General features: G+C 37.2%; 2 protein-coding genes across 9 annotated transcripts in view; one reads left to right on the top strand and one right to left on the bottom strand.

Annotated features, from left to right (window-relative positions):
- Window positions 1-19,367, top strand: part of MACROD2 (mono-ADP ribosylhydrolase 2) — a 987,478-nt gene that overhangs the window by 54,955 nt on the left and 913,156 nt on the right. The gene's annotated exons all lie outside the window — the stretch shown is intronic.
- On the bottom strand, window positions 1,862-18,527 carry FLRT3 (fibronectin leucine rich transmembrane protein 3). 2 transcript variants are annotated; one of them, XM_081905759.1, is made up of 3 exons: window positions 18,257-18,527; window positions 10,402-10,990; window positions 1,862-8,809 (listed from the first exon to the last, which is right to left on the bottom strand). In XM_081905759.1, the coding sequence occupies exon 3, from the start codon at window positions 8,755-8,757 to the stop codon at window positions 6,808-6,810; it is 1,950 nt and encodes a 649-aa protein (XP_081761885.1). In that variant the 5' UTR covers window positions 8,758-8,809; window positions 10,402-10,990; window positions 18,257-18,527; the 3' UTR covers window positions 1,862-6,807. The 2 variants fall into 2 exon arrangements, with proteins under 2 accessions (XP_081761885.1, XP_081761884.1); XM_081905758.1 differs by having other exon boundaries at window positions 10,270-10,990; window positions 18,257-18,526.

The raw sequence follows: 19,367 nt of genomic DNA, 5'->3' as shown, positions 1-19,367 counted from the left end.
AGTGCCTGCTGCAGTACAGGAGAGACATGTTTCATTGCAGCTGTTACAGATGCACCATGGCGTTTCTTCTCTCTGCACTCCTCCCAGCAGTCATTCCACCTCTGGTCACTGCTATGGATACACGACCTGTCTGTCTGTCTGCAGGCACTGCGGTCATCTGCAAGGAATTCCCACACAGCAGGGTTGATGTTGCCAGCCTTCCTGTTTGAAGACATGTTTGTAACACAGAGCTGGTTTCATGCTATATATCAAAATTTCATTTCTGTCCCTGCAGGAAACAAACAACTTGGGGAACAGTAATAGGCAAAGACACATATTCTTGAGAAGCCTAAACCTGGCATAGGCAAACTCGGCCCTCCAGATGTTTTGGGACTACAACTCCCATCATTCCTAGCTAACAGGACCAGTGGTCAGGGATGATGGGAGTTGTAGTCCCAAAACATCTGGAGGGCCGAGTTTGCCTATGCCTGGTCTAAACAATGTTTTATGATGGTCTGTACCTTAATGTGGATGCACTTGAGGATGTAGTTAGAGAATCCTCAGCTCTTTCATTAAGAATAATATTATATTTACAGAAATAGTTCAGCTCCTGTTGTTCAGTCCCAGCTCCTTCCAACCTAGCAATTCAAAAGCACGTCAAAGTGCAAGTAGATAAATAGGTACCGCTCCGTCGGGAAGATAAACGGCGTTTCCGTGCGCTGCTCATTTCTCCAGAAGCGCCTTAGTCATGCTGGCCACATGACCCGGAAAAACTGTCTGCAGACAAACGTCAGCTCCCTTGGCCCGTAAAGCGAGATGAGTGCCGCAACCCCAGAGTCATTCGCGAATGGACCTAACTGTCAGGGGACCTTTACCTTTTTTTTATCCTCAGTAAATGTGAACTTTATGTATGGGAACTTTGTATTTGAAAGCCAGTGTTGCTAGAGTTGTTGGACTGAGGAGACTCAGGGTTTGAATTCCCTGGCATGAAGTTAATTGGGTGTCCTTGGGCTACCCACTATCTTTTAGCCTTCTGTACATCACAGGGGGGCCAAACAAACATCAAAGGTGGGGTGGGGAGGAAGAGGGAGAATCATGTATGCTACCTTGAGTGCCTTGAAAGACAGGATATAAATGAAATGAATAAATCTTACAAGCTGGATAAAAACTGTAGCTTCAGGATAAGCCTGTTGTGACAGGCTTATGCTAGGTTTAGGTTTGATCCAGACCATTCAAGTCAGGAAGTTGCACAGGCCATTCATATAAAATACAATATGAGCCCACACCTGTCCTCCACATGTTGTGCTTTTTTAATACAAGCAAAGCATAGTCATCACTTTTTCTCACCTATAGAAAAAAATGCCTATGACACCAACTTTAAACAATTTGATTTGTAGGAGCATTCTGTTTTTGTGAGACATACTTAATAGCTGCATCCCGAGCCTTGTTGATTTGGAGGGACAGGAGAGAATACTCTGCTGATACAGTAAATCTAGGTTTTCTTTCTTTAATGCAACTCCTACACTGGTTGCTAGAGTAAGCTGAAAACGAAAAGGGAAGAAACGTAGCATATAATTCTGTGGACTTCAGAAAAACACAAAATCCTCCAAAAGCATCTATCAAAGTGATTTCAATCCAATGATCCGGTACAAAGTCAAAAGATGTAAGCTGTTCTAATCCAGTGCTTTCAGCTGCTTAAGATCCAGCCTCCACAGCTAGTTGCGAGGGACCAGCTGACAAGTTCTTCAAAGCATCGAAGCAAGAAAGCCCAGCAGTGCCTAGCGACAGAGCTCTTCAGAGGTTTTCAAACTGACAGCTGTTTGCTTTGGGTTTATATACTACAAAAACAATTCAGGTGGTGAATAACGTAAATGGCACCATGTTCCAGTCCAGGAGTTTTATTACAATGAATTTAGCTTTGGGCAAGCTGCCATAATCAGCACAATTTGACAAGAAATTCACTATAGATATATAATTCCCCCACCCCCAGAAATAGCATGCATCATTTATGCTGCAAGATTCATGGACTACATATAGCAGTACCCAATAAAATTTTATGATAATGTAAAATATTATTCTATTTTATAGGTTTTGCCCCAGTGATTTTGCTTCTCTGAAACAACAATTTAACTCATACCAATTTAAATACTGTTAACCAGCTAGAGACCTCATCAGTATGTTTTCACTATCAAAATCTTGTTTAAAGGTGCTGCATATAGTGGATAGTAGACACATACGAATGGCAGTATTGGAGGATACTTAATTATACTATAGGCTTTATTTATGAAAATAAACAATATATTTATTTAAAGATACAGGAAGGTTCTGTAAACTACATCTGTGAAGTAGTACTAGCAGGGCAGTACTTTGGGGCATAATGAACAGGAAGGCCCTCTTGTAAAACAATTTAGTCCAGAGCATAAAATTACCTAACCATGCTATTGCACCTGTGTGTCATACACTAATAAGCACCATCTCAGAGCCCCATGATAACAGGATGCAAAAAGATGGCATGAATTAAGAGAGATGGTGCTCTCCCCAACCTTTTCCAGATGCAGTCTTCCGTTGGGCACTTGTGCGATGGGAGGTTAAGGCAGGGATCTAGTTTAGTAGTACTCACCATCTTCAAACAGAAGAAACTGAAGCTGCTGTAAAGGCTTCTAAATTTTCCCTTTCATCGTGTAGCTCTCTAGTAGTAGTAGTAGTCTAAAAAGCCTTTTAGTGTACAGATTTTCAATTTGATATGACTGTCTCTAAAAAGCTCAGATTTCTTTTACTGGGTGATAGACAAATGTGAAGGGAGTACACAAGACAAGCCGCTCTCAGTGGGATTGCTTCCAGCAGTGACAGTTGTCAGATATTGATGGTACATGCAGCAACTGACTCTAGAGGCCCAGAGAAATGGAAGGAGAGCACCCAACTCTCTGACTGCTTTTGCAGGACTAGATTCTTTATGTAACTGGCAACAAGCAGGATCATTTGGGTCCACGTCTTTGTGGATATGAATGTCTTACATTTTAATATAGTACTTTGATATATTCTGACATTTGTGGGGTAGCCACTATGAAAGATATTGCAGTGTTTTCTGCCTTGGATTTTAAAAGAGGAAAAACAGTTGAGTATTGCCCACCTATTTAAATATATATATCTTTAATTGTTACTGAAATAAACCTGGCTTTTCATTGCCAAAGGCTAACATAATAGATTACTTTCTCCCCTGCTCAGTTTTAAAGACTATACAAAGATACCATTGTTGATGGTGGGTGTGGGTGGATGGATTGTGTGTATGCTGAACATGTAGAATGTAACCTGTGACTTGACTGTCCGTGGCTGGTTTCTGCAATAATGTCAGCACATGTTTTAGCTGACAGTGAAAATGTATATGGTCTCCATACAAATTTATCTAAAAATGTATCCTAAGTAGGGATGGACCAAGTGTTGCTCCAAATTTGTGGCTCCATTTACAGGCATCTAATGTGAAGCATGATTTCTTGTGCATTTTTGGGAGGATGGTGAAATTCGGGGCAACTACTAATCTTTAGGAGTACCATTGGGAATCTTTCATTTTTCGTTTAAAAAAATATTTTATTCTGGGGACAGTACAGCTGCCATTTTCTTTCCCCCTGATCTCTCCAGATTCAGACAGTTTTGGGTTCTCTGTAATCTCCCTATCCTCCTTTAGCACACATCTGACTCCCTTGTCAAAGGGTCCAACTGCCTTCCTAGCCAGTCTCCTGTTACTAATGTATTTAAAATGGGTAGGGGATGATGACTTGGGGTCTCTGCAAGTGCTGTTGGACTCTAGCTCCCATCAGCCCCAGACAGTATGGGGTAATCGGGAACTGTAGGCCAGCAATCTATCTCTGAAAGGTCACAGGTTTCCCATCCCTGCATTAAGATGTGTTTGCACAGCATATCGACAATGTAAATTTTAATAAGGTGACCTTGTTATGCTGAGAAGTTAAAGTGAGAGTTTAATGGAATAGGCTAATCATCTGGGGTGGATTGGTTGATGGGGAAAAGATCTACGCTATCTTCAGAAATATATTTTTGCCTGCTTTCTGTGTAACCTTTGGATTAGGTCCATGTTAACGCACACTAGTTACTTGTTTCTGCAATCACATGTTTTGTGCATGCCATAAACAATTTATTAGTTCCCTGCAGGAGCCAAACTCCCTCCTTTCTGGATTTTTCTGCATAACATCAAAATCACTCCTCCTGCTTCGAAGTTTTAGCTTTTGAGAAATGATCAAATATTATGTTCTTTTTATAATTAATTATATAGAAATTGACAAATAGACTTCCATCATTAACTACTGCCATATTTGGATATTGATTTATGGAAATAAGATTATTGTCTGTTAATGTGTGGTAAAGAGAAATGTTTGAGAGACATTTCTCTCACTTACAGATGGTCTCTTCAGCTACTAGTTCCTTTTTTGCAGCTGAATAAGGTAGTGTCGTCATAAATACACGCTCTACTTGGAAGGTTTTACGGACTGATTGATGGGACATGCAATCGCTGTGCCATGCATTTGGCAATCAATTTTTGTTTTGCCAATTATTTGACTCTAGGAAATTTTAGAAAAACGTAAACCTATCTACTAAAATTTTGTCATAATGGTTTTCTTTCAACAATTCATCCTAACGGGATGAAACATAGCTTTACTTAGTTACGGTAAGAGTACACAGCATGATATATACTCTGCACTTTTCTATTAAAGATCAATTACCATGAACAATAGCTTAAAGTACCCTTAACTTGTGTGTGTGTGTGTGTGTGTCTGTCAGTGTCTGCCTGCCTGTGTAATATATGAAGTGAGGTGGATGATGTAAGAATTATCATGTCCAATCCATTAACAACAACTAGAAATACAACAATTTGGTGTTTTAAGGCAATGGTTTTAAAGCATTAGAGCTCAAAAATATATGAAGTCAGATTATTGGCACAACATATTTGTAGAACAATTGCAGGAATGGGGTAGCCCAGATCTTAATTTTTTTCTGTCCTTGGGCAGGCAGGACAAGGACCTCTCCATGTGAAGCGAGTATGTTCCCTAGATTCCCATGTTATGGAGGACTTCATTGTGGACTTTTGGTTCGTGCAGGGATGCAGATATACTAGAAACATAATGTGGTCTCAGGATCAATCTGCTGTTGTGAAATGATTTGCCCTCCTTTAAATGTGCTGTCCTGAGAGACTACCCAGTCTGCCTCTATGGCTGGCCTGGCTCTGCCAAAAATACAGACATGTTGTCTTACCTCCCCCAAAATCACATACTTTAAAATCATTGCAGAAACATCATGTAAATGTAGAAGATAATCCAGTTAATAATTTCAATAATTTCAAGATCAATGCTGTCCCATATCTATAGCCATTCATCACCCTAGTAAAAGAATTCCTGAGAAAACTGTCTCCTTGTACTTAAATTACCTAGTTGTATCAATTTTAACTTCCCTCCTTTTATTCTGTAATATTCTAGCTGTGGCAGGAGAAAAGTACTTGTTATATCCTATCATGTTTGGTTGAACTAGGAAGAAATTCAGGTTTTACCTCCCAGATGGAGTTAGTGCAGAAACATTCTAAATATTCAATTGGTGTAACACTGTGTGTGTGTTTGTCTAATGAGGTTAAGAAGAGCACTTAGTTTATGATACTTCATTTTATATTTTATTCAGCATTAAGACCAATATCTTTCCATAATTAAGTGTATGTGTGTGAAAAGTTTGTTCCCAGTTAAAAGCGGAACACATATAACTTTCGATCAAGGCACATACAAGACTGGCCAAAGGGCGTTCAATGCACTTTGGTTTTCATTTGGGGAATAATAGTTATGGCAACAAAATGTCTTGGGTATTAAACATTAAATAGATCACAACTAAGTAGAAAGCCAGATCAAAGTATCTTCACTTGTGTGTTTGTTAATATTCAGATAACTGTGATAGCAATGGGCAATATTCTCAATGGCAGTTGAAATATGTATAGTATACATTTAATTGCATATATAGTATATGCTTTCATGACATTAGAAGAACTGTAGTTAGCAATTATACAAGTTCTCTTATAGAATGATGAATAAATTTAGGTTTGGACATTTATATGTTTAGGGTAGTCTTAGATTTTATTTTTCATAAAAATAAGAGCTGACCCTTCTGTTATGCATTTAGATCAGTAATATGTGCTTTATTTTTGTTTCATCTGCCCTACCTAGACAACAGCTATCTGCTGCAGTATCCTTTTACTTACAAATCTGGTTATAGCTAAGTAACTGGTATTGCCCACTACTTTTCACATTAGGATTTTAGTTGTTTTATGTATTTCATATACCCAAGATTGTATTTTGATCAATTTCGGAGTCACTACTGAACATTTTCAGTTTGCCAGGTTTAACCTTTTACGAATACCAAAGTGAAAATGGCCTGTGCTTATACTTACAAGGATCTCAAATGTATGCAAAGTCCTGATTGTTCAACACAGCAAGAAAATTCACTTTCACAGTCAACAAGTCATCTTACTCAGTAGAACACAAAAGTTAAATGGTCTGTAATTTCAATATTAGCAAGGAAAATACAGTACAAATTACTAAAAAATACTAAAATATAGAATTGTTTTCAGGCATCCTTGCTACATTAATCGCAGCAGTCACCTGAAATTTGAAACTTTTAATAAAAAGTTCTTAAATATAAATTATATGGCAAATGTACAATACATTGCTTATTCAGTCTTTTAATCCAGTGTTCTGCAGTAGGCCAGCAACCTTTTAAAGTTGCCATTCTTTGTGAGAAGGGAAAAAAGAAACCACCACAAGTCTTTAATTTCCTTTAGTATCATGAGTGTGAGTGATCTGAATCAGGTATACCACTGTCTCTGTAGCTTCTGTTACTGCTGCTTTCACTGTGGTTGTTTTTGTATAGATTCATCCCATTAGGTGGGAATATGGTATGTATTACAAATTCCTCCTTGGACACTTGTTCATTGTTCAGAGATATCATCTGAAAAGAAGTCTCCCTGATTTCTAAGATAGAATTGTCCTTCTTCGTTCCAGCTTCAGCATAATCATCTTTCCTCCTACGTCCTTTGCTGTATGTACAGTTTCTCGAGAACAAGGACCCATTCCTATGGACATACCAGCAGACTAAAGCCAGCAGTGCTATAGCTACTAGTGCCACTGCACCCCCTATGATGGCAGCCAAGGGCAAGCTAGAATTTTTGTATGGTTCTTTTTCTTGTTCGTGGTTTAGGGTGGTTGTAGGATTGTACATTTTAAGGGGTGCAGTTTCAGTCTCTATACAAACAGGGGTTTCATCAGACAGATAGATGTTACTGGTTTCCATGGGAACCATGCATACACGGTATGGTGAGTCTGGCTCAAGTGCTGTAAGCAGATAGTCATTCCGGTCTCCTGTAACAATGGTTTCAGTTATAGATCCAAAGGCAGGACTATGACCCATCTTGAGCCAACTAAGTCTTAAAGCAGTCATGGGTAGTGCAACTTTCCAAGAAATATGAATAGTCTCGGTGCTTACAGCCTTTACAACTATGGTAATGATTTCCTGTACTGGGGTAGCGGTTGTTCTGTAGTTTTTATGTGGATTAGGAGTCTTCATTTCAGGTGATTTGGTCACAGAAACTGGCCAGTGTCCTTGCACAGGGTATAAAGTGTTTGGTACTGAAGCAGTAATTTGGATAGTGCTTACAATATCCTCATCTTTGCAATCAAATAGCTCTGAATTGAGGTCTTTGATAGCCATCCCACGAACTTTCTCTGGGGCTTGACACATCAGTCCACGTACATTAACTCTGAGAGGCAGCATTTGCAACCAGTCACGAACCCATTTCATTTTGCACCCGCAGTGCCAAGGGTTGTTGCGAAGAAACAATTGGGTTATATTGTCCAGGTCATCAAAGACACCCTGAGGTAAATTACTGAGATTATTATTGGACATATCTAGCCGATACAACTGTCGTAGGTACGCAAAAGCATTAGCTGATACATGATTTATATGGTTTTCTTGTAGATAAAGCTTTCTCAGATTTGTTCCTGGCAAATTTATTGGAGCTGCTGTAAGGGAATTACGGACCAATGAGAGTTCTGTTAAATTGACTAGATTCGTAAAGACTTTCTCACCTAATCCATGATTGCTTAAGAGATTTCCATCTAAAACTAGACGTTTTAAATTTGTAAGGTCTTGAAGGGACAGCTCTGAAATTGTGGAAATGCGATTATCATCCAAGCGCAGTTCTTCTATTGTTTTAGGCAAGCCCCAGGGAATGGTGCTAAGGTGATTTCGAGAAAGAAAAAGAAGTCTAAGATAGATATTATCCCGGAATGCTCCATCTTCAATACTAACTGCAGAAACAGAGTTATCATCCAAATGTAATTCTTCCAGATAAGGAATTTGTGAAAGTGAATCATAAGTAATTGTCCTTATGTTATTTTCCTGCAAATGCAATTCTTTGACGTACTTTGGGAGATTGGTAGGGAATTCATCCAAGCTGTTGTGGTATAAATAAATTCTCTCCACTTTGATCAAGGTTTTTAGCTCAGAAGGAATTCCAGCATTATTGATTTGATTGTTCTGAAGGTAAAGGGTTGTAGCGTCCTCTGGAATCCCAGTAGGAATTGATGTTAAGTCGCGATCATTGCAGTAAATGAATCCTGCATCACAGCGGCATGCTGAAGGGCAGGACTTGGCACTGACAGAGTGAGGTGCCATTTTGAGCAAAAGCCCTATCTTTGTCCAAATTAGGATGAAATTCCAGGTTGCACTGATCATGGTCAAGTTGCAATGAGGTTTGCCCAGAGACTAGTGTTTGGTTTTCAGCAATCTAGGAAAAAAAAATCAGATTAATAGTAGAGTACAGTGAAGTATCACTTTGAAATGAAAACAACATATCTAACAGCATAGTCCTATGTATGTTTAATTGAAGATAAGTCAGAGTGTGTTAAATGGGGATTGCTTGCTTATACATGTGTATGGGATCGCCACCTAAAACTCCTGCCAAGAATTTACAATTACACGTAGGCATGACTCTTAAATGAGGTTTGAGTGAGAGAAGTATTTGTCAATAATAATTGTCCAAATCTGTTTCCTGCATAAGAAGGCATTATTTGGCATCCCCACCCAAAGAGCTCCCTAAGGGGTTTGTTTCCCCAGGTCCCCTCCTCTTTTTGTTGCGCTACACCATAGGTGGTAGTAGCTTGCTGTGCTGGCATAGGAACTTTTTTTTTTAAAAAAAGAAACTTCAGTAGCCTTCTGCATGTACAGAGTTCACCCCACAATCGTTTGAATTTGAGTAGTTGCCTTGTACTCACAAGATGTGGGCTCAATGGAACCTAAATTCACTACTTGAGCACATTATGATACTGAAATTCATCTTTTAAGTATTCAAGCTCTCCTTAGACCACTGCTTTTTTCTGAAGTATGAATACTGAGTGAATAATTAGACAGGGCACTTCATGGTAACTAATAATGAACAGTGATGAAATGTGTTCCCTGTCTCCAACTATTCCATTGGAAGTACAATAAAGGAGTTAAACCTAAGTGGAAGCTTAAATATAGAACAGATTTCTCTTTACTTCTGCCTCAAGTAGATGGCATAGTGACAAAATTTTCATTTGAAACAGAATTGTCAACTTAGTAATGCTAGAGACATGAAAGCTTGCACAAACCTCTTGAAACATGTGATATAATCAGTTATTTCAATATTGCTTGTATATTACTTCATGGATTAGGCTGAAATCCTAACCATGCATACTCAGGTAAATTCCAGGTAGGAGGGAATAGGATTGCAGCCTTAGGAAACTATTGATTTTCCTTAGTCATATAAAGCAAAATAAGGTATGGAATATCTATATTTTATATCATAAGGATTCTTTTTTCTATTGCTCTGTAGAATAAAAAAGAAACAAAACAAGTTTTTGAAACTATTTTGTTTGCCAACAAAATGAACTGGTGTGCAATGAAAAACTTATCTTGCTGTTGAAGCAATACCGGTTGAGGTAATTAGAAGGAGTAACTCATTAAACATACTATGTTTTAATACCTAATATTTGACAATACTTTAAAGATGTGTAGTTTCCTTAGCTTTGCCACTGTCTATTTAATTAATTTGTCATACTTACTAACCCATTTTAAAAAATATTTCTTGGGCAGTGCTTGCTTCTGTGTTGTTAACTTTTAGTTCTCTTTTACCTGTAGAATGTGATCATTGCAATGGTTTACTTTCGTGACCTGTGGAACTTAATTGTTCCACTTTCTAAAATAATATTTTGTTATGGAACCTACCTTATTTAAAGATGCGAGGGAACCTTTTGTGCTTGCTAGAATCCAGTTGGCATACGATTTTCTAGAAACCAAGTTGGCTTGGAGAAATTTATAGTTTAGTTCACGCAGCTGTATTTCCTTCACAGTACTTACTTAAATGATGCTTGTGAGTATAATACCTTTCCTGGTGAGCTCCACTATGTTCAATGAACATTCCAATAAAGTTTCATCATGGTAAATAAGCACATCAGGCTGTTGAAGATAAAAGCTTCAGTTTCTGTTACTCTGCAGGAATGAGACTTTGAAGAAGAGGGAAGAGGTTTCTCTCTCCTTTTACCCCCAAGTGTGTGTGAACAACTTCTTTAACAAAAAAATTCTCGAATGCTTAGAAGTTCTTTTCATAATGTTGTGGCTAGAGATGGTAACTTCAGCTCTATGTGCTCAAAACAATTCGTGATGTTAAGGCTTGAATCATGATAGCTTCTTTTTTTCTGTCCACAATCATCCAACTATAAACTTTGAATGTTGATGTGTCCTGATAAATCCATGCCTGCTGGGCTGCACCATTCACTTAGTGCTTGATCAGAATTTCCAGCTCAGCATATTTCCTCATTCTGTCTGAAAATGCCAGGTGCTCACTTCAGATGGTTTTTGTTTTAGTTCACAGGCTTTTCTTGGGGAAACCAAAACATGCTAATACCAGTGACAGGGTTTCCTTTCTAAAATTTCATTCAGTTGGTGCCTGTAAAAGTAAGGAAAAAGCAAATTGTTATCCAAAAGTGATGATGAATTGCCTTGTGCAAACTTTTCTTGACTTAGCATTTTTATAATAATAAAGCCTCATTATGGGAATACTAATAGAGGAATAATTTGATGTTCTTGAATCAGATACACAGCTATGTTCAGCATTGGAAGAAATTGGTCTAAACAAAACAGCAATGAAAGTCAGCTTTGATCAACGGACCAAAGAGAAACTGCTTTGCAAATGTGACACATGACTCTTTAGATTACAAATAGTTCCGAAATTATTCTCCAGGAGGAGGTAGTTAATTACAGTGCTGAACATTTCTAAAGTGTACAGTTAGGTTGAAAATTGAAACTATAATATTGTATTAACTATATTTTGAAACACAAGGATCCTTTCGGACCAGTCCTGCAGACTGATGTGTTGCCAGGCTAAGATTGTTCTACACAAGCAAGAAGAATGCTATGTTGTAATGTAAAACGTCATTTAAATGGTTTTTATGTCTACTTGTGGGTAACCTTTCCTTCTCATCTGGAAATTTAAACCCAGCAAATATGACTGCAATTCTAAGAAGGGCAATTCTAAGTAGCATAGCTCAGTAGCTGAGCATATATTTTCTATGTGAAAAACCCTAAGTTCAGTCCCACTGCCAGTGAATAGACCATGGGGTGAGGAACTTGTCGCCCATCAGCCCTAACCAGCAAGGTCAGTGGTCAGGGATTATTGGAGTGGTAGTTCCTCACACGTTCCTTCCCCCCCAGTATAGATGATACTGAGGTAGATGGGCCATTGACCTAACTCTCTTTAACAGGGGAGGAGGGGGTAGCAAGGCTTCCTATGCTAATAAGTACACAAAATACAGCAGGATTTGCCATGCACACTGAAATCTGCTTCACCTTTTACATTGTATCAGTTCTAATTAGAAATGAGTTTCTAAAGTACTCATTAGTACACACCGAAACATATTTTAGACTATTGCTAGGTAATGTACACATTTCCAATGTATGTGAAATAGTACAAATGTTCAGTTTCCTTTCTCTATCTTGTGCAACTCAGTCGTGTAAACACTTGTCTTTCCTGTGACTATTGGTACAGTCAAAGTATAATGTGACATTTGTTCAAAATTAATGTAAAGCGTTTCTGTTGTGATATGCAACATTGTTAAATGTTTGGTGTTTACCTATGGATTTCAGAATGTAACAGTCATCATCATCATCAGTTCTTAAGAGATGTGGATATATTAAAAATACGGTACTGAAACAAAATGAAATTTTCTGAAGTGATTAGTGATAAAAGACTTAGACTCTGCATAGCACCATTACCTTGAAATGAAATGTAAAACAACAACTGAAGCCTGATAAATACCTTGGAAGACATCGCTCAATTAGCAAGTAGCCTTATTTGTTCAGCTGTCTAAATACTGAGGATACTATGAGGTTCTAAAGTTTATAATCTGTTTTTGAACTTCATAATCCACTTTGGTTAACCAGCAAAGGAGGAATTACTATAGGTTTTTTATAGTAAGACTGAGTAATAGGAAAGTAGTTTCAAGTAATGGAGAATAATTTATTTAGCAGAAGACATATAGTGTGTGTAGGAATTAAATGTTAAACTACCTAAGTGATTAATTAAAGATAGTGGATTTTAAGTAGTATTGTTCTTGGGAAATGGATATCAAACTTAAATTGCTTGTAGAGCATGTTTGGATATCTTACCTAGAGCAAAGAATGTACTTGTTTCTGGGAATAGAAAACTTTTATTTCACTTACCAAATGTTTCAAATGCATTCCCTTTTGGACTGTTTGATATTCAAGCCCTCACTTATTGCCCCTATTGTATTAGCAGCAATGTTGGATTAAAATGAAAGCACTAAAGCTCATTAAGTTCTTGGGTTTTTAAAATCCCTACTCTCAAAATTACATCAAAACAAAAGGATAAAATAAAGCAAGTTTCATTGGAGAGGAAAAAAGACTGTTTCAAAAATGTGGATTAAGCTTCCAGCCCCCCTACCCCTTCTTTCAGCTAGAAGGGAACAGTTTTCTTTAGTTTTTATTTAATTTGATATCTTGCACTTCGCTTTTATATTCCAAGCTAGTGCTGAAAACAATGTGTTTGCATAATAAAGGCAGCAATGATCTGTTTCTACAGAAGGGAATCCTGCTGCCTTGCTCAGCCTTCTCTTTTCTAGAGCTGTCCTTACATATTCCCTGACATCAAGTCATTATAGCTGAGTTTGCAGGATGAAAAGAGAAATGCCCCCCACTGTTCAGAGACACTGTGGCCAGGTTTTCACAACATCAAATTGTGAGCTTCATGGGCCCATGGTTTTGAAAGAGAACATTAATTTTGAACAAAACAAAAAGAAAATGGAAGAAATCCTGGTGCACAAACATTTAAAAAAAAAACCAGAAAGATGTACAGTACTAGTTTTTAACTCTACCACTTCTAAATATATTAGTACCATGCTTTAAAAACTGTGGTGATAAAGTCCTGTGGTGCCCAATTTATTTGTTCAATCAGTTGGTAATTAAAACATTTAGCTATTCAGACCTGAGAAACTATAGTGTGTCAAAGGCAGTGCTGCACAAAAGGAGCCTTTTTACTCTAAATATTAAAGGTAACATAAAGATATTTATAACCAAAACTCTGATTTTAGTACTTTATGCTACAATGTGGGTCAACTGCCTATCCTAAAACTTTAAAAAAGTAGTTAGAATATGTGAATTTGTGTCTTCATTTATGATATACTGATGTGAAAGGCTATGCTTTCATTCTAGCAACTATCCACAGCAGTGTTCTGAAGATTCAGATATATCTCTTTAGGCTATAAATGTCAACAGCATGACAACCAGAATTAATTCAGCTTTGCTGTACAAAAGTGATTGTTCAGCGATTTTGGTTTTGCATAGCCATTTGATTTATTTCATAGTGCCCTCTGTGGATTGAAGAAAGTGTCTGCTCCTATATATAATGTGCTCAAGTGCATTGAGATTATTGCTTTGGACTTCTATCAGCCATTCAAAAGCAGGGATATTTTCAATAAGCTTTGCTTGTTATAATGTTAATTTGGTTAAACATGACTCAGTTGTATTGAAAATGAAGTGTGCAACATGTTTTCTTAGGTGTACTACTCAGGGTTGGTTAGTAGTGACAGCAAAATATTTTCTAAGCACCCTGTTTCATGAGCATGGGGACTCTCATATTTTGTTTGAAGTTAGGCAAGTAGAAGAAGCTTAAAATATCCTTGTGAGGGCTAAAGAATGTAAAGCTTTGTTGAGAAGTTGGGCTTCTGAGTCTTTACTTTCTTTTAGCAACATTTTCTTTGGCTTATGGAAATAACCATATTTAACAATTGTATCTCATTGAAATATCACATCCTTTCCACGTGTTCTTCGTTACATTAAGCATGATCACTGGAGTAAACAGTTTCCCCATAAGTTTTAAATTAAGGTTGAGTTGGTATGATCACCTATCTTAGCCTTTCCCATGCTAAAGCTGGTAGTAAATTTGGTATGATCACCTATCTTAGCCTTTCCCATGCTAAAGCTGGTAGTAAATTTGCATTTTCGTAGTATATATGAAGGCCACCATTATTTGCTGGTGAACATAAATATGATTATGCTTATTCCATGAAAATACAACTTTAAAAATGTAACTCCCATTGAGAAGATATAGATGATCCCTAACTTTTAAACGTAAGAAGTGTAACGAGCTGCGCACCCCCTCCCGAAAAGCACGAACTCTTATTTGCTCATAAATTACAGTAGGGAACAATAAATAGCACTTTGCAATCCTGGCCCTAGCCATCCTCATTTGGCAGGAAGAGCCACTGATTTCAGTGGTGCTTGCTTGCACATCAGTAGGTTTAGGTATGCAGCCTTACAATGTTGGCCTCTGCATTTTTACTCAGTAAGTAAGTCCCTCTGAGTTTAATGGGACTTACTTCCAAGTAACTATTTAGGATTGCAGTGTTTGTCAGCTGTAGCTTACCTTTAGAAAGCTGCTAAACTCACTTAGTCACAATTAGAGAACAATTGCTTTGACTTGTTTAAAAATTTAGGACCAATCTTTGCTTTCATATATTTTACCAAAGTGGTACTTAGAGTAGGCCTTAACAAAGTCTTGGCACACCTCAAGCTCAAGCACACCTCATACTTCAATATTTTTTGTCTTTCTTACTTTCTGATAGCTTATGTGTTGTTGGGTAGGAACTGCTTTTACACTTCCAAGTGATGTATTTTACTTTAATACTACTAGATTTATATTGAACTATTCTAATGCTGATATTTGAAAATAAATTACTGCCCTGTTTTGCTAATATCAGTTTTTAACATTGCAATGTATTTCTTGTCTGTTTACTTATGATTCTTAAGCACACTTAGATGTAAGCATATTCCACTGAAATCAGTTGAACATATTTCCATGTGATTGGGGCGTCATAAATATTAACTCACATCCTGATTCAACTGAAATAAATGTCAGGATTTGCACCTTCAACTCAGAGGAGAAATATGCATTGTTGGCACCTAATACACATTATATCTATATATAGCTTTTAAAAAATAACACAGAAAGTACACACTCATACTCTTATCTTGCCTCTTTCAAATTCAGAAAAAAACCAAAAAAAAAAACCCAAATAAAGATAAATTCAGATACAGAAAATGATTACTTTTTTTCCTTTAAGACAGAGCTCTTTTTTCCTCAAGGCTCTGATTTCTGTGACTTTAGTGCAGAAATTTTGCCCACTGGGGGGTAGCACACACTGCAAGAAATCTCTTTACAGCGGCTGCAAGTCTGCCTTTCCCTCCCAATGCTGTTGTCCAGTTTCTCTGTTTTAATCACAAAGGCTTCTGGAGAGAGAACGCTGAAGGATTCTAAGGGGGTGGGGTGCAAAAAGCATTTACACTACTTCTAATGGCAATATTAATCAGTTAAATTCATTTGCCCAGGAGAATGAGCTCTAAAACTTAATATCATTTGAAGTTTTCTTCAATAATGTAAATCAGGTTTGATGCTAGGAAGGTGGCCATAGTTACTTAAAGGAAAAGGAAAAGACATAGAGCTGGGGGGGGGGGGGACTTTGAGTGGAAGGTAATTATAATGGTAAATAATTCCAGAAATTTGAACAGAGAATTGGATGTCAGACTAAATTCTAATCTTAGGAATCTTGTGCACTTAAATCTAGTATATTAAATGTCATAAATTATGTTTGTTTACCTCGCTAGACATAGGTAAATAAACATTAACAATAAAAATACAGTGCAGCCTGGCTTCAGTGGCACAAACTGTAGCTTTCCCTCAAACTCTTCAGTTTTAATCCAGATAATAAATTTGTAAAAGCTTCCTGTATATATAAACATAGCTTGAACTTCTTATTGCTTGGAGAGTATAGCCTCCCATAGGAAACAGAGCAAGTGATAATTAATAATCTTCCAAAGCCTGACAGACCCTAAATTTCAATTAAACTTTCCCCAACTTGTTTCACTTGATAGGAAAGAACTGTCATTGACTATAAAATAATAGCTTGTGAATGCTTCATCCTCACCACTACCTAGCGTGATCCCATTGTGGAAGTAATTTTAATTGTCCAGTGTTTCACATTTTATAGGAACAAGTTGGTGTAAGACTTCAGCTTGTACATGGCAGTCCCTTTCTATAAACTCTTTTTTAAAAGTAGAGAATTAACCTCAACCTCTACATCTAACCCCCCCTCTAGAATTACCCACGGATTGTAGTATTCATTTAATTCTGTGCATAACAGTGAATCGTCTTTGCATTACTTCCACCAACTTTGTGAGGGTAGTGATTCCTGCAGTATCAAAGTTACAGCTTAAATAAATCATGTAATTCACTTCTTAAATTGCTTACTGAATTTTAGGTTTTGAAACTGAAAAAAGAGACATAAATTACATGGAAAGCATGAAGCTTTGTTAAGTGGACAGTGCTTTCTATTGGTTTTTAATATATTTTCCATATTCTGTAAACCACAGCTCTTGGGCAGATCCAAGCAAAGTACTGCAGAAGAAAAATAAACTAAAATAGCAATTTACATGCACATGCAACAGTCAAAGTGTAAAATGATACTCATTTAATTTTGTTCATTAGGCCTTGTTTATAAACTTTTTAATAGTTAATTGTATATCAAAAGGGATATAGGCTGATATGGATGGTAACTTAACCAATCAACATGGATAATTTTACAGTTTCTGTTAGGAATTAGGGTTATGCAGCTATGGTAGGTTTTGCTTACCTAGATCTTTTTTGAGACAGGCCTGTTGCATTCTTAAACTATTTGAAACCATTTTGTTTCACATGCATACCCTAGAGTTTCCTTGTAAGTATCAATTGCAGTGTTTCACTTATGCTGTAGTTAAAAAAAAAAATACATGGCCACAGACAAGCTTAAAATATGGAGGCAACATGAGCTTAACATGTGGAGACAATAGATTTTCAGAGGACTATGATATTCTAAAAACTTCATGTTTGATATAGCCACAAATGATTCTTTTAAAAATTCAATATGGCAATTTCTGTCCCACTGTTTTTGCATGAGCCTCTGTTGAAAAGCTTAGGTCTGTTAATTTGTCTGACTAGATTTATTGGCTTATTATGCACGTCACATACTGTATTTGATCAGGCAATGGCTTTTGCAATACATTGAGGAAAGAATATCATACAGTGAGTGTGAGTGGTGGGCTTACGTGCTAAATTGTATCAAGCAATATATGGCTTTAGCACTACGGATTTGGGAAACAGTAATGCAGGCTTTAAAACCTAGGTGTAGCTGTTTACCCTTTCCCAAAGATTATAAAAGTTCCTCCAAGTAGACGAAGACATTTGCTCCTGGACAGAGCACTCATTTTCTGCGATGAATTTTTGATTATCTCTTTCCATAGCTGTGAAACTAGTATTAAGAGAACACGCCACATATGCAGCATTGCCCACATTGGAAAACATGCAGCTTGAATTTTGGTGTGCTCTGTAGCACTTAGTTAAAACACATTTGTAAAGTCTTCCATTTGATGATCGGAATGCTTGTAAAGAGCTCGACTGAACAATTGTTTCCAACCATCAGATACATTGCCCCCCTCACCCCACCCTGAAAAAAAGCCTTGAATTATATACAGTTGCAAACCCTACTTTTGTTTAGGATTGTAGTTTAAAAGCAGTTTTCTTCAATCTCCCTTCTGCTATGCTGAATTTTATAATGCCTGGGTGGGAAAAATCAAACTTGAGTGCAAATTAGAAGGAATTACTTACCAGTAGGATGAAGTAGAAAATATATATCTATAAAGAAATTCCATTTATAACTGCACAATAGCAATAATTCCAGTAACGGTTATAAAACCCTCAGTTTCAGATTCCACAGATAAAAAGAAGCAGCAACAGCAGCAGCAGCAGCAGCAGCTATTGTATGAGCTCTCGCTATGTCAAATCACTTCTCCCTCACTGAGAAGGAGTGAGGGGGGAAGCATTCCAGTTACGTGCACACAGCCCACCTCCGAAGTCTGAAGTTAAAGCTTTCACCTAACAGTGGTTGAATAAAGAGGTGATGTCATAAATGGGCAGGTCTTTGGCTCTGCTTCAGTCAGGCAACTGGATAAGCAGGCTGTCAAAAGATTACATTACAGACACCAGAGGGCGCCGGAGAAGGAAAATCCAGGATTGCATGCCAAAAGCAGAGCTGTGCTATATTACAGTTCACCAGCTTTAGATACGTGCCAAAAACATTTCAGTCATCTCCAAATCGAGTATTTTTTTCGTCAACATGCAGATATGTGGCTTTAATACATTTGTGCAACTTTTACAGTTTTCACTCAAAATAGTTGAGAATTGCCACAGTGAAATGTATTGACAATACATTCATTAATTGATCCTCACATGGACCTAGCTAATGTTTTAAGTTAAAAGTTGGAGGACCAATCATAATTAAACTACTACTAGAGGGTCCTCAGCAAAACTTTTAAATAACTCCTCTGGTGAGAATCCCTTTTTGGAGACATTTTTAATGAAAAAACAAATGTGTTATTTTAATGCTCATAATGGTAAGGCTAGATAATTTAGAAGTGTTAATATTCAGTATTTACCTTCATCTGTAGCAAAGAGGTGGAGTTTCTTGCAAGGCTGTTTTGTTTTTGTTCTTATTATAAAAAAAAAGTAGAAAACTGCCTCAGAGATTTTTGGGAGAAAGTTAGTTTTAAGAATTCTGAATCATTAATTTTAATTATATTTTCTGGTTATAAGATGTGTGTCAGTGTTACACATAGCTTATTTTGGTGGTGGCAGGCATCAATACTATATGCTTACACCCTAGAAGCCAGTACTGTTCCTTGGAATGAGGAGACTGCAGATTACAAATTGTGTGTTAGGA

Source organism: Podarcis melisellensis, assembly GCF_964234715.1.
Source record: "Podarcis melisellensis genome assembly, chromosome: 3".
In the NCBI taxonomy this organism is placed as follows: Eukaryota; Metazoa; Chordata; class Lepidosauria; order Squamata; family Lacertidae; genus Podarcis; species Podarcis melisellensis.
The sequence above is the reverse complement of the archived record's forward strand: the minus strand, read 5'-3'. Positions and strand labels throughout refer to the sequence as shown.